We start from the raw sequence: 22,654 nt of genomic DNA on the forward strand, positions 1-22,654 counted from the left end.
ATTGAACTCCCTATTAATTCTCAAATACTAAGCTCAGCCCTTTTTTAAAACTCTAGTGGGGCAGATTTCTCTTACAGGAAGAGGGAAACTTGCTCTCCAATAAAATTCTGTATCCAGATTTGACCATTTTAACATCTTATTGTCTACCAGAAGCTGAGGGTTCAGAGATGCAACAAAACCAATTTCACTTTTTAGGACACACTTTTTCTGCGATCCTGGAACTCAAAAATCTTTTTCATTTGTCCGATCTGAATTATCAGGTACAAACCTGAAGTAGTTGATGCCGCAGCTGTCTGCAACAAAAAGCATCCAAGTACTGACAGCAAGGTTGTTCTTCTTAGTGCTGCAATCAGGATGCTCTTTGACCCTGAAGAAAGAAACGTAAAGCTCAGTGAAAACTGGCAGGTGCTACATGGACTCTGTCAACAAAGAAGTCAATGTTGGATGAGGTCTAGCTAAATTTAAGTTAGTCTTAAAGCAACGTTGCCGTTCCGTCTGAAGTACTGTACTGGTTTTTTACTGGTGCTCTTGCTGTCTCATAGCTCACAGTATGATTCCTCATAGATTAATTGGACTCTTCGAAAAAGTAGGTTGTCTTGTCCTAAACTTGTTTCAGGTAGAGAAGTAAGTGCATTCTACTACTCTAACTGGTGAATCTCTGCCTCCAGATATGCTAAAATGCTGTCCTACAGGTGGTTGCTCAGAACTGGTTTGACTGACAGGCAGCCAATTTTCTGTCTGACTAAAATAAATGTATTGATGCATATTTACTGAAGGTTAGTGAAAAACCTTTAAATATAAGTGAACTATTCAAGCTTTTCCTACTAATTAGAAGTGAAATTAATCGCTTAATTGCTTAATTTAATGAGGAGAACTCAGGAAAACTGTGGGGTAATCTCAAGGATTTTGAAGTGATCTCTGATTATGAAATTTAAATTGTTGTAATGTGAATATTCACTGTTGGAAATGAGAACTAGATTGTATAGGAGATATTGGAATGCTTTTGAAGGAAAACGAATTTATGAATGACTGTGTACAGGAAGTTGTTACAAGTAGCCAACTTCAGGATAAATGGGAAGTTAAACACAAGAAAAAAATACCCTAATGTGTATTTACCATGGGGATTTTAGTGCCTAAGACTGTGATCATAGAAATCATTCTCAAAAGCCTGCTGATGACCTATGTTTCAGAATCTGGATTTTTGGAGTATGTTCTTGAGCTTTATTTTCCATACTTCTTTAAAAAAACATCTCAGTTTTTGGTGTAACCACCTGTTTTCTAGTACTGTTGAGATGCATTCAGTGATTCAGACATATGTACAGGTCAGAAAGATGGACAGCTTCCAAAATGGTTACTTTACAGGATTTTTTATTTTTAATGTAGCATAGATTACTTTCTTTTTTCCAGACACTTGCCACATCACAAGGCAATATACTAGAAAATAAGGATCTGATTGAATCTTTGAATCAAACTAAAGCAAGCAGTGCACTCATCCAAGAATCACTGGCTGAATCTTCCAGACTTCAGAGTTTCCTTGATAAGGTAGGAGAATATTTTAATCTTTAAGTGCTGTTTTTCTCCTGCTAAAAATAGTCATCTTTTATCTAGAGAAGATACATACATCCACAGGGCTATAAGATGAGTAACATATTAAATTAGGTTTTTTTTGAGTAAATGATATTTGGTATATGCAAATACATGCAGTATTTTCAGTAATTAAAATGCTTTGTTTTGTATATGCTGAATAGTTACACAATTTAAAGTCTGCCAGTGTGAATTAAAGGAATTTTGGCAAATCCTGGGTTTTGACTTTATTTTTGCCATCCACTATTGCAAACATTATAGTTCATAAGGATGTTTTTGCTTAGTATGCCCCTTGCTATTGGAACAGTTTAGATCATGGGTGATGTTATTCATCTGACATCCTCCTCTTTTTGTGACAGATTTCAGAGTTTTCTTCTGTGTTCTATTTGTTTACCTTAAAATTTCCCATTGAATTTTGGGATGTGTTCTGTGATGGGAGAAGACCTTAGTGCCCTAGGGATTAATTTCCAGCATGTTCTTCATCATTTAAAGAATTTTTTGCTAAAAATGTTTACTTCCAACTTTGAAATCTAAGGACAGTGTTGAAGTCTGGAGTGCTGGTCCCTCGATGTGAAGGCTTGGAAAGGATTCCGTTTTCTAAAGCACTGGGAGTCATACGAATTGTTTTCTCAGCAGGAGGAGTAAATGTTTATGCAAAAATCAGTAGGTGGCAGTAATGCACCTCCTTTTTTCATATGTGTGTTGTTTTTCTCCACAGGAGAGGGACGCCTATCTCCCTTTGGCTGAGAGTGCCAGCAAAATGTATTTCATTATCTCTGACTTGTCCAAAATTAATAATATGTACCGCTTTAGTTTGGCGGCGTTCCTGCGGCTTTTCCAAAGAGCTCTGCGAAGCGAGCAGGTATTTTCTCTTCTCCTGAAGCTGCTAATGCTGCAGAAGAATCCATCTGCTTTGATCCTTAGAATTTATTAGTTACTCAGGACATTTTTTTAAAAAAACTTAGAATAACTGATGATTAAGTGTATAATAAGTAGTGATGTTGACCTGTGGTGCTTAGATGTTCAGAATACAGGCATATGGACTTTTAAATTATCTTATGTTGTATATAAATCAGAATTTCTGTATCACCTGAAAGCAAAGCAACTCTTTGTGATTGCAGGCTTGCTCTTTGTCTATGGTGAATTAGGAAAACAAAGGCTGATGATAACTTTACTGAAGGCTTTATTTAAATAAATTCATGATCTAAAATACTAATAAAGGTAGCTTTATCAACAAGGGGTAGAATAAGAAAAGACCTATTTTTCTACATGGTTCATTTACCCAGAGGAAGGTTAAAACTTTATCTACTTTTATACCGTTTGTAAGCATGTCTGTAGCCTCTCCTGTTTAAAATGTAATTTTTATTCTTCTATATTCTTAGGCCAGTATATTCTTATTGAAGCAAAGAATGGTTTTATCCCTTGTCACCTCACTCTTTAGGTCTAAATACCCACACTGAGTAATAATGCATTTTCTTTTTATTCAGCATCTCCAAAATCCTTTGTATTTTTCTTTGTTTCTACTTAGAAAGTCATTCACCAACCTTTCATCATGTTTCCTTTGGATTTACCTTTAGTCTGGCATCTGTGATTACAATTCTCCTTCAGCTCCAGTCATTACTAGGAACACAGTTCTGACTATGTGAACTTGCCCTCTTTGAAGCTCCTATTACTTCTTTTCGACAACATGAGGTTTTAACTTCTTGTTCTTACTCTCACGCTCCTTCATAATTTTTCTTCTTCCTGCCTATAATCTTAACAAGCTCAACTTCTGGTTTTGCCTTCATTGCTTGCTTTCTTTTTTCCTTGTCCTCTATCCAATTCTTCATTTTTGCCAAGTGATTTATTAGACATGGGAAAGGTATTAGGCAAATCAGTTGCCCAAGTGCCTGCCTTAAACTCATCATTCAAATTCCAGTATGGTAGAAAGGAACTCATACTACCTGTAACACACCCAGTCCCTTTCTTCTTTTGTCCTATCTTTTAAATTTTTTCCTGTTAGAATTAGTCTTTCAGTCTATGATCTTTGAGGGACAGTGTACACTTAATTTTTTTTACAATGTTCATTTCAGTTGGGCCAAATTTGACCAGAAGTTTCATAGCTATGCTTAAGATCAACATACTTGTTTAGTAGTATCAAGTGTAGTAAATAAATGCATAAGCAATTTTTTATCACATGAAAATGATGAGATTTCAGTGATATTGATGTTAGGAGAAGAAAATGTTTTCTCATTCCCGATGTATTTCATCTTATACACAAAGTTGTATCATGTTCATAGTCAAAATATTCAGTGCCAAAATATTTATTTCTTAATAGTTCAGCATGAACTTCGCATTTGATCACCTGTGCATTAATAGCTGCAGATGAATTTATTAGTATGTTTTTAGAACTAGTGTCGCGTAGAGTCCAGATTATTTGTGTCATTTTGCTGAAATTAACAAAGCACATGAAAAGATTTTTACTTCCACATGAATTTTTGAAATCTGAAATTTCTTTTTTAGGATTCAAGTAGTACTGAGGAAAGAATCAAGTTGCTTATTGGCTCACTGAAGCATACAGTGTATGAATATGTTTGTCGTTGTTTGTTTAAGGTAAGATTGTGTTTTTTCTGGCTTTTATACAGTGCACTGGGTTTGGAAGTATTCTTTCAGCAGTCAACACTTGATCTACTTTAAATAAGCAGTATTGTGTAATAGATACAAAAAATTACACTATCAATATTTAACATTCTAAATGAGGAGGACTAAAAATCGGGATATGACCAAATTAATATTGCTGATGCTCATTTCTCCGCAGAGCTCTACCTCTCTGCCTCATTCTGGCTTCAGAGTCAGTCCTGGGCTTCTCAGTCTTCTGAGCACTCTTTTTGCATTTGCTCTTATCTCTTGCACTCCTGAATATAGGATTTGGTGTGATTATTTAGGGTTTTTTTTGTATTTTGGTTTGGGTTTTTTTTAAAGGAAACAAAAGTGGATTTGTTAGGTTGGTGGGTGGACTTGATTATCTTAAAGATCTCTTCCAACCTAGATGATTCTATGTTTCTAAAAGTCCTCCACTGTGATATTCTCCTTTTTCTTTTCACAGCCTGTCCCAAGTATCTACCTGCTATCTTGTTTGTTTCTATCTATTCCTTATTCTTCCTCCATATAATGTTCTTAGTGTATTTCTTCTTTATTTCAATCTGGTGTCTTTTCACTTCTTGCTTTCTTACTGAAGACCTAGGGAATATATGCCTTTTATTTTCAGTTCTAATTTTTACTTTCACATGGAACTGTCATAACGAGAGGTGTTTGTCTCATAGTACCAGGCTGAAGAATGCACAGTAGATCTGCATATATGATTTGAGCAGTACAAATCATGCAAGTCTGTAGCTTGATCTGTGAGAACAGAGAGATCTTGAAAATTTCACACCACCTCCTCCCCCCGTCCCCCAATCTAGCAATGCTATATTGTGGATATAGGGGTAGCAGTTATTTCTAAGCGGTTTTGTTTATCAAAGTCCACGTGGATTCTCATGAAATAGTCTCGTAATACTTGATGTCTGTCTTGGAAGTCATGAGTATGTGAAGCCTTCCACTAAGTCATTATATCTTGTGAATATGGAAGGCAGCTATTTTTATATGTGAGAAAAGAGTAGAGAGTTCAAATGCAAGGCAGAGAAGAGAGTTCTAGTAGGAAAGATTTTAACTGTGATCAGATTGGAGTTTAGAAAATACTGAAAGTGTGTTGCTGTACTGCTTCAAACTAATGGTCCATGCAGCTTACTCTTGTGTTCAGTAATGGAGGGAACAAATAAACTCTTCACACCATCAACAATTCACTGCTAATTCTTCCTTTTATCCGTGAAATTTTTTAAAGACTTCTGTGACACTGAGGCTTTACTAGTGTCTTCATAAAAGGTATAGCTGATATGAGTTTATACCTTTTGAAGCATGTTAGAATTGGGAAGAATGATTTTGTCTGTCTGTGGTTATTATTTATGTGTACATAGGCTTCACATATACTACTAAATGAAGTGGTGCCAAGAAATTTACCTGAGCATTGGAATTGGCCCACCTTTCCTGTTAATTTGTCAAAACAGGCTTAGTCTGGGCCAGTTAGCGTTCTTCCAAACAATTCTTGTTCAAATTTTAGATACTAGATCATCCAGGGAGCATCCCAATACACAGTTTTGTTACGGATTTGCTGACAGACCTTGTCTGAGAAGATGAAAGAGTTAAATGGTATGGTTTGTTCTCAGTGCCGTATGATGTTCATGTTTATCAATAGAATGAGAACTTCAGTGCCTTGCACAGATTGATGCTAATTCCTCTTTGCCCTCCACTCCACGGCCCACTTTGACTTAGTTTTTGTCTCTAAGTTGCAAAGGTAGGTAGCAATTTTACATTAGGATATGTCATTAAGTCATTACTATGGAATTAGAGGTGGTTTTTTAACAAAATGTTACTTATAAAAAAGAACCAGAAATGTGACTTTTGCTGAGTATATAGATACATTTTTACTGCTTTTATTTCAGGCTGATCAGCTAATGTTTGCTCTACATTTTGTACGAGGAATGCACCCTGAACTTTTTCAAGAGAATGTAAGTGCTAGAGAAGAAAATGGCCAAGTATTTTACTCAAACTTAATATGAAAAGTAAAGTAGATATAAAGTTTTCGTCAATAAATGTAGGACTTAGTTGTAGTTATCTGTAGTGTAGTCTGATTAGTGCTATAAAGTCTGCCTGCAGTGAAAGAGTATGCATAATTGACTTCATACAACTGCTTAAACGTGGCTGATTATCCTGAGTCAAGACACAGTTAATTATCTAAAGTACCTACATGGAACGGAGAGACAAAACTATGGCTTTCTGTACTAGAAGCTGGAGACCAGAAGGGACATCAAATGATAGTAGATGTCAGTTTGATAGAGGAGAGTCCATTATGGAGGTAAAGGTAAAAAGCAGATTATACATTTGAAGGAAGTAATGGAGCTTGATTATATGAAAGATGTGAGCTTAAGGTACAAAGTTAAAGTTGGTTGGAGCCTTCTGATGTTATGAATGCAGAGTAGTTTCATTGTAGACATATAGATTGACAAAGTGACATCCCAGTCTTCCAGCAATGATGTGGCCTCATAAAAATAACTCATCTTTATAGTAGGAGTATATCCTGGCTGCTCTTCCTTATCCAAAGTTCCCTATTTCATATTTATTATTTTGTTTGAGCTTCTGAAAATACCTTGCTTTATTTTTCTTGAGTTTCTAAAGTCATGAAGGCAGCAACCTGCAAACAGTTTTCTGACTAAATTAAATTCTGGCTTCTTAAGTGTTTGTAAGTACAACCCTATGTACGCTGGTTTCCATTGTTTAGCATTCATTTCCATCAGCTATCAGAGCTCTTAGCTTAATCTAGGTTATATATAATGCATATTTCTGCTGTATCTGAATACTCAAGAGAGAAAACAGGCAAATAACATCAATATTTTTTTTACTTCTCTGAAAGGTAGAAGTTATTTTAATTAAATTGTTAAGAGAAGAGTGCTTGTGCAAAATAGTGAGGAAAATGAAGCTGAAGTGGTTATTCTTTTAAAATTATTTCTTTTAAAGCTTTTAATGTGATGAGACTAGGAGTTGCTTAATCTGCTGCTAGAGAATTTATTATTCTAAGTCCCTGTCTCAAAAGAATTCAACCTTCTGCACTTACGCATAGCAATATGAAATTTATAGTACAACTTTAGCAATATACTACAGAATGCCTTGGTTCTTAGTAGGGACATTCTCTTTCTGAATCAATATGTATAGATTTTTCTGAGGTAGTTTTATATGTCTCCATATATTATACTTCTGCTTTTCTTCATAACAATATTGCACAAACAAAAAAATATTCCACGCATTTTTGTGTGCACAAGCATTTTCTTTGGAATTGGGAGACGAGCATCAGTTTGTAACTGAAAGAGGGGGTTGTTTCGAGACTCAGTGAGACTGATGGGTGCAAAAAACTGTGCTGGGGTTTGTATCAGCAGTACTACTCTTAGTCAATTGCTTTTAAATTTCTAATGTTACTGTTGTCTTTAATATAAAATCTTTATCATGGAATATAGATATTAATTATGCAAATTTCCAGTACTTATGAGAATTTTTAGTCTGTTTCTTGTCACCTCCAAATACAGGATTCTGTAATTTCTAATGGTTTGAAGTACTTGTCTGATCTGATGTAAAACAATTAAAAACTGTCTTCTTGGATACATATACCAAGTCTAAAAGCTTTAATCATACATAAATTCAGTCATGCTTTTAGTTACCTGTTCTATGTGGGCTGCTGATGCCCCACCAGGCAGGATGTGTGTCCTTGCCAGCCACATTTGTTGCTTCCTGATAGTCTATAGATGGGCAGTCTGGGTCGGAGCTGTGAGTGCTGAGGAATTCTAGAACTTCTCCTTTGCTTATTTTTCTTATAAAGCACTCCAGTCACTTAGCTTGGATTCTGCAAAAGAAATTACATTCTGGTAGCATCACCTACCATTTAAAAATTGTCTTGGAACTCTTTCAGAATCTGGGATTTAATTTGTTTATTTTCCTGCTCTGCCTACATGCTACTACACATTAATCTTCATTCTTAAAGATGTCTTGGGACTTATATGAGTTGTTCACTTATTCCCCCCAGGAATGGGAGACTTTTACAGGTGTGATCATTGGAGACACCATCAGAAAATCAGTAAGCTACATTTATTTTCATATTTTGAAATAAGGAACATTTACTTTTATCCTGAAAACTTAAAATATTCTTACTTTGTTGTTTAATTAGTTGTATTCATACATTAAAGAAATGAGTAACTTTTCACATAGTAATATAAAAATACAAATTTATATAAAACTTTCTGAACATGGCAACTAATTTTCTAATTTGAATAACTTTTTGCCTTTCTTGCATATTTTCTTGTATTTTTCTTTTACCAGGATGACAATTTGTAATGCTTGCATGTTTGAGAAGGTTTTCAGCCCTCTGCTGTAACTAAAATCAGTGTTTCTGAATTCCCCTTTCACCCAGAGTTGTGTCTGAGCTGTACTTCTTGTATGAATTAATGAAATTGTACACACACTTTGCTAGCTTTGACTTCCTTTTTTTCTCAGTGTCAAGGGTTCTACATCTGGAGATGGATTTATATGTTTTCTTGGGTAACTGAGCAAGCTTGTGAAGCTTTCTTTGCATGTCTGATGAAGCATGCTGTAGTTTACTAAGTGTCTTTCAGTTCTATTGAATCTGTATACTATTAACATAAAATTCCATTAGGAAAGGGTAGAGAAAAACGCTAAGCTTTCCATATCTTGCCCATTATAGCCCTTCTTTGAGCCAAATATTTTGGCAAAGGTTTCGAAAGGTTTTTTTAGGAAGCATGAGCACAATCAGGAATTATGAGCTCAGTCTTTGCCTCCTGTTTTGCTTTTCTGCTCTTTTCCTCTTTCAGGCTCAGCTGCATTTTTCATCATTCATGACTACTTTTAACCTACAGCCTTGTTTAAATATCTGTCAGGGTATCTTGTACATTGAGTGGTACAAAATGATGACCAGTGCAAGTACCTTGATTTTAGAATATTCATGAGAGCAACTGTGTTCCCATGCATGCTGGTAGAAGTGGCAAGTCATTTAAAATATAATGTTTTACTCAGGTTTTCTCAGGCAGCTGGTTGCTAAAATGATCCTTAAAATCCAGTTTCTCTAGCTGTTAGATGGCTCTACTACAGGCTTTGCATTTCAGTGTGACTGCAGAAGTCCCCCTTCATCTCTCTGGAGTCGTTGTAATTCAATTAAATGTCTGTGAACTGAGTGATTGTCAAGTATGTTCTTGCTGTAGGCCATTTTCAAGGAATGTGAGATCTGATTGTATAATGGAATTTAATACCAGTCTTACTTCCACCTGCCTAACACACAATCTATAGATTTTGGAAAGATTGTGCATTTGTGTCCTTCAGCCCAGTTCTAAATGGAATGTATATTGCAGACCCATGTCAAATTTATTCCTACAATTGCTTCCAAGTTTCCTAGTTTTGTTCTTTCTCAGACTTTGTAGCTTATGGCTGAGATACCCTTTCACAAGAAAGTTTCTGCTTTTTTCTGCTGAGCATTTAAGATTACTCTTGAAGTTGCTCACTGGTTGAAAGATCCAAATACATTTCCATGCAGCTACTCGTCAGACTGGTTAATGTGTACTGTAATACCTTTTAATAACAAATGATGTAGGGAATACAGAAATTCCACTGGAGCTTAAGCAGTGTTGTTCATCCTTATAATACCCTCCATGCCAAACATCTAAAGAGCAGAAAAATAGAGCTGTGGCCAGATTTTACCAGCGCAGAGATGTTCAGAGGTGGTGTTTTGCCCGTTGTGTGAGGGACCATCTTCTTCATGATTTCAAATATGTGCAATGGAGTTGTTTTTTGAAGTCAGTTACTCAGAGTGCATATGCAGATAGCCAATCATTTGTGTCACTTGTTTTTAATGAAAAACTACTTAGAATTGAGTGTGTCATAAGGATACTCTAAATGGTTAAGCATTATCATGCTCGAGTAGCTAAGCAAATGTTAATGTGAACAGTATATCTCATATTTAAATCTTTTTGTAGCTTTTTTGTTATGCCATTTATGTACTTAGCCAGAGACCATAGAAAGATTGCTGTTATGAATGCTATTTTTAGTAAAACATGGGTTTCAAAATCTTATTACTCCATATAGTTTTTCACAAAAATTTGTGTAACCTCCATGTGTAATGTAACTTGCTTCCATAAGGATTCACAAAGAAGCGCTCGTGACCAGATTCCCTCTTGGATAGAGCAGGACCGAGTCTGGGCAGTAGCATCTTTAAAGGTATACATCATGTGGTCTGTTGAATTTAAATTTAAAGAACTTTGTTTTTGGCAGATACCAATTTGGACTTGAATACTCAGATATGTATTTTTCAGATCAAAAGATTTTTTTACTTTAAGATGTTTATTCCATCTTCCAGAAACCATAGCTTAATATACGCAGGTTTTAATATACAAAGGTTTTTTGGTTTTTTTTTTAATTTTAATATCACTTTTTGGAGCCTTTTTCATGTACATTTCTACCCCATCTAACAATGCATTTCAATGCATGTGAATGAACCTGTCATCTCACTGAGATTAGAAAATACTTTAAGTCTACCCAAGGTACTACAATTTTTATAGATAGGAAGATAGAGGGAAAATTGCAATAATATTTAGTTATAGATTTCACTTATGTAATGACTTTCACAAATCACTTCATATTGTATTAAAAGCCATAAACTGCTAATTTAGAAATTAGTATTCTCCTAATCAGATTTCTCTGTACATTTTATAGGTGTTTCAGACTTTGTGATTACTCAGATTGAGCTAAAACAAAAACACTTTTTTGCATTGGTTCCTCCTACCACAGTCGGTGTTGAAGTCCTCTGATCCTGAAGGGAACATAAGGAAAATACTAGTTCTGAAATTCTGTCTCAGGCTCTTCTCCTCATGCATGTAGCTCATCAGCAAGAAGAAAAACCTTGACTGGTCTTTGGCAAGGACTTTTTTTGCTAAACCCAGAGTTCACTATTTAATTTCTCTTCAACCAGGAATCAGGAACAATCACAATAAAGGTGTGGCAAGCATAATAGTTAGAGGTTTAAACAAACAGAAATTGAGTAACTGAGTGAATCAGTAGCATGCACTGATAGCAAACCATTGCTAATAGCAGATCATCATTAGAGGAAAGGACTTAAAGGTAGAGCCCAAAGTTTAAAATCAAAGAACCTTAAGGTTTAAAACTAAAATTACAGCGCAATATAGATTTAGCCTTTCCAGGGAGTAGGTAAACAAGTGATTAATTTTAAAATGTACTCTTTTCTTCTCTAACTCCAAGAATAAAATTGAATTTTGTGATTTGCACAGGTAGTGGTCATAGTGATATTTGGAAATAAATTAAAATATACAATGTCCAAATGTCTGTTCTTCTTTACAGTTAAATCTACACCATTTTTTTTTGTAGATATCTCTCCCAGGTCTCTATCAGACACTTTGCTTTGAAGATGAAAGTCTATGGCGCACTTTTTCTCAGAGCTCTATATGTGAACAAGACTTTCCATCTTCTGTTGTAAAAAGAATTTCCTTGTTTCAGCAGGTAATCTTTTCATTCATAATATTAATTATGAGTTCAGCATTGAAAGTAAATTTTACATCCAGGCCTTGTTGAATTATAATCAGTGACAGTATCTACACTTTCTTACAGTTTAACTATTTTTTTTAGTTTAAGGATTATATATTTTTTTTACTATCGTGTATTACTTCTCTGTTATCTGAGTCTTTTTAGTGTTGGTATATTAGCTGCAACTGGGTATATCCTGTAAGGTAACAAGTTCTTTAGAAATATACACAGAATTAATTTTATGAATAGGTATTAAAATTCTTTCATGGTTGCTTTGTTACTGCTGGATGTGTCAGCTTCTTGAGCATCTTTAATTTACTTCATCACTGAATGTGCAAATTCACACAAAATGCAGTAGAAGCCTCTGCTTTTTTAGAATAGAAGTCATGAAAAATGACTTCTGAAAACCTGGTGATCAAGAACTCATGGAGAATATGGGAAAGGCAAGTTCCTTCCTCAACCTGAGAGTCCTTTTCCACTGGAAAATCACTTTTGTGCTTATGAATGAAAAGATGTTGTTACTTAATTTCAAATGATGCTGTGATTTTTCATTTGAAGTTACTTCACGTAAAAAAATCCAGAAAAAGGATGAGGCATTAGACAATGTAGTTTTGTGTTGATTGGCTTTTAGCAGCTGTCTATTAGAGCTTTTTGTGGAGGAGGAATATTTCTGAAATAGCATGCATGGAATTTAGGAATAAACCATTTTGGAAAGGAATTTGTCTGAGTAATATTTGATTCAATGAAATGCTGAAGAGTACTTCTTATGTGTGCAGTGTGTTGTCAGAAAAGGTCTGCGTTTATAGGAAAGTAAATCTGGAATGTTGGTGTACCTTGTATCTTGTACAGAAAGTATTAAGAATGTTTCTGTTGATGAAGTGTACTGAAACTATGTAGTAAGATTGATGTGCCACCCATGAATTAGTTTGAACTGAAACCAGAAATATTACTATTCCAAGTAGGACATTGCTGCCTATATACGTGCATAGAATTTAGATTACTAGTATAAAGCTAAGTGTGCTTTCTGTCATCCTAGCTACCCACATAGCTACTGTTTTTCTAAAACATTGTAGAAAAGTTTGTATAAATAGGCATTAAGTATAGATCTATTTTCTGATTCTGTTGATAGAACAAGCTACTTACAAAAGAACAATTACAGTAGATTGTCTTGGAAAGGAATGATCAGATAGCTCTATATATTCAGAGATGATAAATTTGTTCTTAAGATAAATTCAAAGAATTCATCCTTCTTAGAAGAGTCTTGCATTTTAAATTGTCATTACACACTTTTATAGACTCATCTCTCCTGAATATATTTTATTTTAAGGTACTTGTGGTCCAGGCTGTCAGACCAGACAGGCTACAGAGTGCCATGGCTCTTTTTGCATGTAAAACCCTAGGTAAGTTAATTTTTCACCAGGGTATTTCTGCACAACAATTAAATATCTTCTTTGGTCCTATGTTTCTCTTTTATTTTATAGTTCTTATGGAATCCCTAAATTTTAGCATATGAAAATATGCTGTAGAGGTTTGCTGATTTTGTTCTTGTAAAATATTCTTAAAAGTGCTTTTAAAATGGTTTTGTTTATGCTGCACAGTGATTGAAAATATAATAAAAAAATCTGTCAGATTCTTTTAATTAGTTCTTGACCACTAGATAATTAAGAAAGGAAGATAACGTTTTCTGTAAGTTTTACACTGCAACACTCTCATTAAGACTCAGATTTTACATAAACATTACTTTATTTAATGTCATTTACCATTTAAAGACCATTAGGTTTGAGATTTTGTAAATGGACTCTCAAAAGATTATTTAATTAATATCATTTTTGTCTTAATTCTTGGTCTATAATACTTTTTACTGTCTTTTTAAAAGTACACATGATTTAGAGTGATTCAGTGCTATGGTTGTCTATTTGTTCTAGTCAGTCAGTTTCCTCTCTCAAGTCTATTATATCCAGAGTTTGAAACCTATATGCCAAATAATCTTAATATTGCAGTACAGCACACAAAAACCTTCCTTGAGTTTTTAGCAGTTACGAGTGTGGACGCTGTAAGTTTTAAAAGTCACTTTATCTTACTCCCTTATGCTGTCTGTGGACATTATTTGTTGCTCAAAATTGCCTCCATATCTGCCACCCAGACTGGGGTTTTCAACATTAAGATATAGCTTCTCTGTCAAACATTATTAGTAGGTAGAGAGGGTATTTTGATCATGGTGGCATGGCCCATGCTGACAATGTCCCTGCCTGTTGGAATCAATGACAAGAGTGATCTGCAGTGTGTGTGGCTCAAAAACCAGCAGAGACCTGAATGCAGAGTAAGTTTATTTGCTTGCTTACCGTCTTCCAAATCTTAAAGTATTACATAAATCGCTTGTTCTGGGACCAGTTCCTTGGAGGAGTGCTGCACAAGGGAATAGTTTTGGTGAATGAAGCTGCAGACTCACCAAGGAAGGCAAAATACCATTGACTCCATTTGGATTTTCAAAATGATTGAATCATCCACAAATCATCCATGGATTTTTCATGTATATCAGTGAGATCGGTGTAAAATCATGACTAGCACATTCTAACCAATAAAAGATGTCATGCTTGTATGAATATTTTTTCATATTTTTTTCTACCATGTTTTTTCAGTGTCCTTGCCCTGAAACAACTTAAAACAAACTGGTTTACATAGTTCTAAAGGGAGCCATTAAGTTTCCAATCTTGTTTGGCTGCTTTTCCTGTGAGAAAAATAAATTCCTGAAGACCTATAATATCCCACAAGAAAGCCTTTCACTTCTGTTTTATCCAGATATTCCTTTTTTTCCTTTTGTCACCTTTTACCTGTATTTTTAAACTTATGGATGAAGAGGGATTAAAATAATTTCTTTTGAAGTTAAGGTTCATAAAAATTTGCTAAGAATGTGTTTTGTAACACGCAAAGCATGCTTATTTCTTTATTTTACATGCTATACAGAAATGCACCATGTTAACAGCCTTTCAGTACCTAAAGGGGCCCACAAGCAAACTGGAGATGGACTTTCTACATGGGCATGTGGTAACAGGCCAAGCGGGAACAACTTCAAACTGAAAGAGAGCAGATTCAAGTTACGTATTAGGGTGAAATTCTTCCCTGTGAGGGTAGTGAGGCACTGGAACAGATTTCCCAGAGAAATTGTGGATGTCCCATCCCTTAAAGTGTTCAAGGCCAGGCTAGATAGGGCTCTGAGCAACTTGGTCTAGTGGAAAGTGTCCCTGCCCATGACAGGGGGGCTGGAAGGAGATGATCTTTGAGGTCCCAATACAAACCATTCTGTGATTCCATGGTACAAATTATGTAGTACTGTTCTGTGTGGAACGTACAATAGCTCAATTCTGAAAACAGACTGTGCCCTCAAGGAAGCGTGCGTTGCATCTTTTAGTAGTTGTGGCATAGATGTCACAGATTTGGGCTCTTCTGTCTTGCTGCATGTTGTGATTTCCCATTGCACCCAATGCTTCACTAGTTAAGTCCCCGTCTAAAGATGCATGAAAATATGTGGTTAACACTATTTCATTTATGATACACTTACACATGTATCTTTGGGCTCATGATAAATCCTTTGCCTATACTAAGTCAACATTCTAGACATTTAAGGTGTATATTAAAACAAATAATAGACATAAGTTATGGTGGCCAGTGGGCCTGTGATACAAGGGACAAAGAGAGTCCACTGGTGAGATAGTCCCTAGTATCAGAGATCCTCCCCAGGTTAGGGTGAACAGAAGAGGCTTTCCCCAGGATGCTTTGCCCTGCTATGTTAATGTACCCCAGTTCCGCTCTCTTGGTTGGCCCATGGCCTCCCTGCTCCTTTGTTACCTTACTTGTCCCATGTCCTAGAAGGTTCTCCACTCCAGGTTCCCTCCACTGGCCCCTGCCCCATCACCACTCCCTCAGAGTTCTCCATTGGCTCCCATTCCCTACTCCTGCCTGTGTACTGCCCCACTGCCCTCAGATCATTGGTCCCATACTTAAACCTGGACCCTCCATTGTTCCTTGTCTTCATCCCTGGAACCCTTCATGAGCATTGCTGCAATAAACCTCTCCCGTGGAACTCTGTACCTGCCTCTTTTGAACTTTGTACCCTTCCTGCCTCGTTGCCATTGCTGTATTTTCTGGAGCTCTCCGTGTGTGTGTGTGCATGTACACGTGTGTGAGTGTGCTGGTCCTGCCAAGCGGCTCCGCTGTGGAGACGCTTTTAGGAAGGTCGCGGCACCTCACTATGCGGCACAGCCAAGCCGCTGGGCTTCGCGACAGTCAGTAATCACAGTACCAAAAACCGTGTGTGTCTAATAATTCAGGCTCCCAGGGCAGTAAGGAGAGAAATTCTGCATGTGGACATATAAACTGCAATTAGTTTCAGCAAGTAGCATATTCTCTCTTTGTATGTTTTCCTCAAGGCTTCACTCTAAATAAAGACTGCAGTTTATATTTGTCAAGCTGGAAATCCAGGTACCAAGCTTGTATATTTTTCTTATCAATATAAGGTACCTTATACCTGCATGTTGTAAGGATTTTTTCTTCATTTTAAAGCCCATTTTATGGTGTCTGCTAAACAGAACTCTTGACAGCCAGATGAGCTCTAAAATGGATAGTGAAGTACTCCATCATGTGTGGTCACTTTATTTCCATAATAATTGTAATTCTAATTGTAGGAATAAAAGAATTATCTCCATCTCCTCTGAATATGAAACGTCTGTATAAAGAGACACTGGAAATTGAGCCCATCTTGATAATAATTTCTCCTGGTGCTGACCCTTCTCAAGAGTTGCAGGAACTTGCCGGTGTTGAAAGAAAAACTGAGTGCTACCATCAGGTCAGTCTTATCTAAGTGTAATGATTAAAAACCACAACGTGTAAAATTTTACTGTAGTAATATCTCTTTTACTTTGTTTTTTAAAGAAGTTAGTATGTAAAATCATCATTTGGTGTCGTGTTGTTTTGTTGTTCCCACCTGTCTTGAACTAACTTCTCATTCCATTGGCAAAATGGGCTGGAGAAGAGAGACACAATTAGTCATGCTCACAGAAGCAGTATCCAAACAAGAGACATTCCTCCAGTGTGGAGAAGGAAAAAATGAGAAGATGGATGGAAAGGAACAAAAGAGGCTGAGAATTATACATGCTGCATAATTATCTTTTTTAGTGTGGAGTAATTGAAACAAACAAAACCCACTGAAAACTAGGCTTCATCATTTCCTCTGCTTGTAGGATTTGCACATTTCTTTCTTCAACAGAAAACATAAATCAGGTGCTCAGTGTTTGTGAATACTAGGTATTTTGTGAAATTCTGTAAAATATTTTGAGAAGTTTTGCATCCTTGAAGGTTCCCAAGAATCCACTGGACAAAGCCCTTAGCTCCTGGTCTGATCTTTCATACCTGGCCCTACTGAGAGCAGGAGATTGGACTAGACACCTTCCAGGATTCATTCCAATTCAAATTATTCTATGAATCAAATGGTTTCCTAATATTCTCAATAAACAGTACCAATATGCTTTATAACTTTCTGTAAAATATTATTTCCTTCTGTCATTTGATATATTAAGGGGGGGGAAGTTGTTATCTAGCTGATCACTAGTTAGCATAGAAATGGAAAATGTCAAGTTTAATATTGCTTTTAAATAGTCCTTGAAATTGTTCCTTTCCTGGAATATAAACTGATACAATGTATTTTTCCCATCAAACTGTAAATATTTATATCCTACTGCCATCTTATCTATCTGTGAACATTGCAGAATACCTATTTCTCACTGTGCCACATAGATTTTCATGTTTATCTCTAAATATCCTTTACATGTTGGACTTCCAAAATGTAGCATGGTATGGTATTCAGTCAAGGATCAGGACTCAAAGCTAAATCACCTGAAAGTTGTCTTACTACTGAGAATATTTTGTTACTATGTTTTCCTACACTTTCTCATGTAATTTGAGTTGAACATGTAAGACAGAATTTTGTTCTCTGTTGATTTACTTCTTCTATAGGATAAAGAACAGAGTGCTAAATTTATGCCATCTGTAACCATATTGCTGGATTTCCAGTTGTCTTCTCTTGGCTATTTTCAATTATTTCAAGATATTATGCTCAGTGTTCCTTAGTCAGAGAATCGTAATGCTAAGACAGGATTTTTCAGTTGGCTAAGACCTCGTTATTTTCCATTTGTTTGGTTCAGGGTTTTTTTTTTTATATATATAGCTTCCAAATAGATTCTACAGTAGAACTAACATGGTACTATAAAAATGAAGAAAGGAGTATATGTTAAATTATTCATATATCCCAGCTGGAAAGAGAGCAGCCTTAGTTTTTAACTCATCTTAATACAAAATTGAGTATTTCTCTTCAAAGGAAGTATTCCTAACTTCCAGTCAAAAGAAACTTTGTTCTCATTTATCTCTTACTTTTGTGGTTCTGCAGTAATGCAGTTTAGTCATTGATATTTAAATTACTTTTCGACTTCCCAGGGAATACCATCACTGTCACCAAGTGATGTATGTTTTTTTTCCATTCAAAGACTAGGTAATGTTGTTTGTTCAGAAACTCTGGCTAGATAAGTTGCAAAGAAAAACTTGTTTCTCTTAATCTTTTCTCTACTTTAGTAACCTATCACATAAGAGAAAATTCTGGTTATCTTTAGCACTCTTTTTTTTTTTTACGTATTCATCCTAACCTGCAAACGCGATTTTGTATTTAACTATTAAATGAGGTCTGAGAGATTCTTGATACAACTGTGTCTGCCATTTCAGATTGCCATGGGCCAGGGCCAAGCTGACCTGGCTATTCAAACTTTAAGAGAATGTGCACAGAACGGAGAATGGCTGTGTTTGAAGAACCTGCATCTTGTTACATCTTGGCTTCCTGTTTTGGAAAAGGTGAGAGCAAATAGAGAAGAAGATACTGGAAACCAGACAAAATTAGTATGCAACATTTCTGAGGCAGTTCAGGCATTTCCACAGTGATCTTTAAAATTGCAGTTTAAAAATATGCTTTCACGGTTTTCTCAGTCATGCATAAGTTGAACTGCTTCAGATCTAAGGAGCTTCTTTCTTTGCATGAATGCTTTAATTTTCATACAAGGTAGAGTATTTCTACCACAATGAGTGGTCAAATGCTCCAATTAGGACTTCTGGTATTTTATGGGATACCGTCCATGTTTTTTATGACCTATCAATCTATGTATGCTTGAATTTAATTTTTTTCCTCCTTAGTTCTAGGACTTTCTTTTTAGTAGTTCTTTTTTTTGTGAAGTGCAGCCTGAGTCTGAATCATTAGGAGGTTTTTGCTAATTTGAAATTAAAATGTCTCGTATTTTATAGAAACACACACTTGCGGCATATGAAATCATTAACTTTCTAACTAAAATTGCATTTATATGGTATACTTTTCATGTCTATCACTGTGAAATCCTCAGAACAAATTAAGTCAGAAGAAAATCACGGAATTCCTTTAACAGTTACTGCAGTTTTAATTTTCTAGTTTTCAATGATTTTGTAAAACACAGTCCATGGACGTGAGCTTGGAGTCTGTCATCTGTCTAGCAGTAACCATGTGGCATGTACCTTTAGCATTCCTATAATCCATTCTGAAAAAACGGAAAGGCAAAGCAAGATAACACTGATGTGTGTCATGTAGTCTGAACAAGACAGTCAGCAGTAAGGAAATGTTTGTAAGCTCCTTACTGAATACAAAATTTCAGATAATGTAAGTATTAAAATATGGGTATGTGTCAGGAGGTTCTTATTCTTTCCACATGAGCATAATACTGAATGCGTTAAACTTCCTGCTGAGGTTAATATAGACTGAGATTTGCTGATGTTTGACTCTGCACATCCTCTTGCCTGTTTTATGTACCATTGGCAAGTGCGAAGCTATGTCATTCTTACGTTTGAACATCGTTTTAAGAGACTGCTGCAGATTTATAATTCCATTCCATCCAGGGGCAGAAATTCAGTTCTCACAGTCTCTGGATATGGACCCGAGTGTACCTTAGTGAGGTAGATTGAAAACTGGCCTAATTGCATTACTCCAAGGGGCACTTTTCAGCATCAAAAAATCCAGTTGGAGGCCAGTCATTAGTGTTGTGCTCTAGGCATTGATACTGTGGCCAACACTGTTTAACATCTTAATTAATGAGGTGAATAATGGGACAAAGTGCATCCTCAGCAAGTAGAGATGATAAAAAAATGAGGGAAAAGATTGATGTAATAGATGAGTGTACTTTTGTTCAAAAGGCCCTTGGTAGACAAGAACCTTGTGAAGTTCAGCAAAGGGAAATGGCAAGTGCTTCCCATGAGAAAGAGTAACTCCAACCACCCAGACAGTCTGGCGATGATCTGGCTGAAAAGCAGCTTGGCAGAAAAGACCTGGGAGTCCTGGTGGGTAAGAAGGGGACCATGAGCCAGCAAAGTGACCTTGCAGCAAAGACCACTGGCATCCTGGGTTGTTTTAGGCAGTGTTGCCAGCTGGTGGAGGTGGGTTGTCCTTCCCCTCTATTCAGCTCTGGTGAGACACACCTGGAGTTCTGAGTCCAGTGCTTGGCTACCCAGGACAAGAGAGACATGGACATACTGAAACCAGTTCAGTGAAGGGCTGCAAAGGTGATGAAGGAACTGGAGCATGTATCGTACAAAGAGAAACTGTGAGAACTGGGACTGTTCAGCCTGGGAAAGAGAAGCCTCAGGGGAATCTTAGTATTTTGTGTATTGGCTGATGGGAATGAGTAAAGAAGACTGAGTCAGACCCTTTTCAGTGGTGTTCCATGACAGGACAAGAGGCCATGTGATGCCTTTTCTTGGTCTTAAAATCAAGAGGCATACACGGTTAGAAGGGGAAAAGGGATTTTACCTTGGTATTTATTTGTAAGGATCCTTAGGTGCGCACGTCCAGGTCATATGCATTGAGATGCACCCTACCGAGTCTATCTCTGTGTCTCTGTGTCTCTCCTCCTCCTCCCCCCCCCCACATTGGGTATAACATTATAGGTTTTACTAATTAGCATATCTATCAAAGATTCCCCAATGAGAGGCTCAAGTGAGCCCCCCCCCTCCCCGAGGAACCTTCCCCTGGATGGTTCTATCTTAGTTTACAGAATGTGTTCTGGAGAGGACCTTGGGGTCTGGGGCACACTGATCTCTAACTACAAAGCTTCTAAAATGTTTAGTCTCTTAGCTTGACAAACAAGTCCAAGAATGTAGGCAAAAAGCACTAGGAATACAGAAGTTGTAAAAGGTATAACAGGGGTATAAAAGAAAAGGCAAAAATCTTCATGGCATCACATGGCCACAATCTAAAATACAGGAAATGCTATTTAAATTTATGATAAGACTTATTTTAATGTGACAGTGGTCAAACACTTGAACAGGTTGCCCAGAGAGCCTGCAGAGTCTCCATCCTTGGAGATACTGGAAACCTGACTGGCTACAGGTCCGGGCAACTTGTATCTGGCTCTGCTTTGAGCACAGAGTTGGACTAGGCAGTCTCTGGTGGTTCCTTCCAAGCTCCACAATTCCGTAATGTTAGAGTTATCATTTTGCTTAAATAGCTGAATGAACTGGTACTGTTTTTTCAGATTTTTTCTTTACTAAAAACACTGAAAACAAAATGATAATTATGCTCTAGAGGTGAATGGATTGTGAGAAAATTTTTTAAGAGGTTTTTGAGCTATGTTTCTTCTAACACATACATAAAACTCTTGACATTGTTCTGAAACCACTTGTCAGGCAACTTTGCTGTCTTCAATCGTAGTTGAAGAATATGGGTTTCAGCTGAGCGTAAAGTACCAGCAGTGTGTTTCCATATATTCAATTAATATATATTTTTGTGAAGCCTTCATGTGTGAAATAACTTCTGGCAGTATTTCTCTTAGAACTCAATTTTCCAATCTTCAATTTTCTGTGAATCATGATATATGAAGGGGCCATACAGCAAACACTTGAAGAAAAAGAAATTAATATAGCTATACTGGTATTGAAAGTCATTGAGATCTGTTGTTGATATGCAGCCCACATTGCAAGCCTTCATCATTTTTGATGTAGCCTTCTGGTGTTTTTGTACTTAAAAGAAGTAAAGAACTGCTCTATATTTTTATGTCCTGAATTAAGTATCTAAGGGAAAGGGGCAAATACTTTGGCACAGCTAGGATGAATTTCAAATTTGAGCACAGCAATGATACAGAATGTGCAGAGGCAACACATCTTGAGCTATAAGCTTATGTTTATACACAACTACAGATTTTTTAGATAAACCTTTCTAATAAAAAGTTTTAGATAAAACTTTCAATCCAGGATATAATTTTGTAAATAGTGTTCTATATATAAAAAACTCCAATCACTTCAAAGCCTATTTCAGTATATAACATCTCTTTCATAGGAACTGAATACATTACATCCTCAACCAAACTTCCGTCTTTGGCTTACTACTGAAGTTCATCCAAAATTTACTCCAATTTTGCTTCAATCAAGTCTGAAAATAACCTATGAAGTAAGATCTGTTTGGAAAGCTTTTATTAGGTTCTTACAGTGAATGAACCTTGATGTATAGCAAACTATATGTTTAGATAGAAAAACTGGTTTTATCTTACATTTCAATTACATGTAATACAAAAAATAAAATGAGTTTACCTTGAAAGATGATTTTTTTCCTATATGCTTTTCCCAGTTGAAAGTATGAACTGAAAATAAGTTTACATAGGAGAAGTAATTGATCTGTTTTGTGCTCCAAATACTTCTGTGCATTTAATCAGTTTTTCTTAAAACCAGAAATCTACACAGGTGTTGTTACATGGATGCAAAACAAGGAATTTCTCCTTCTTGATGAATATCCTCATCTGAAGATCACGGAATCCCACTTTCTCTTCCTTGTTTTCGTTTTTGGCCATGTAGCTTT

At 36.2% G+C, this 22,654-nt stretch overlaps 1 protein-coding gene across 5 annotated transcripts in view; it reads left to right on the plus strand.

The window, feature by feature from the left end:
* DYNC2H1 (dynein cytoplasmic 2 heavy chain 1) overlaps positions 1–22,654 on the plus strand; it is a 155,044-nt gene that overhangs the window by 70,014 nt on the left and 62,376 nt on the right. For all 5 annotated transcript variants that reach the window (XM_032099265.1, XM_032099266.1, XM_032099268.1 and 2 more), the window contains exons 68-78: positions 1,408–1,542; positions 2,303–2,446; positions 4,087–4,176; positions 6,102–6,167; positions 8,231–8,281; positions 10,351–10,428; positions 11,593–11,724; positions 13,076–13,148; positions 16,431–16,591; positions 18,517–18,642; positions 22,139–22,249. In XM_032099265.1, coding sequence (XP_031955156.1) covers positions 1,408–1,542; positions 2,303–2,446; positions 4,087–4,176; positions 6,102–6,167; positions 8,231–8,281; positions 10,351–10,428; positions 11,593–11,724; positions 13,076–13,148; positions 16,431–16,591; positions 18,517–18,642; positions 22,139–22,249 — 1,167 coding nt within the window. The remainder of the gene's footprint in view (positions 1–1,407; positions 1,543–2,302; positions 2,447–4,086; positions 4,177–6,101; positions 6,168–8,230; positions 8,282–10,350; positions 10,429–11,592; positions 11,725–13,075; positions 13,149–16,430; positions 16,592–18,516; positions 18,643–22,138; positions 22,250–22,654) is intronic.

This window comes from Corvus moneduloides, chromosome 2, assembly GCF_009650955.1.
Source record: "Corvus moneduloides isolate bCorMon1 chromosome 2, bCorMon1.pri, whole genome shotgun sequence".
Lineage (NCBI taxonomy): Eukaryota > Metazoa > Chordata > Aves > Passeriformes > Corvidae > Corvus > Corvus moneduloides.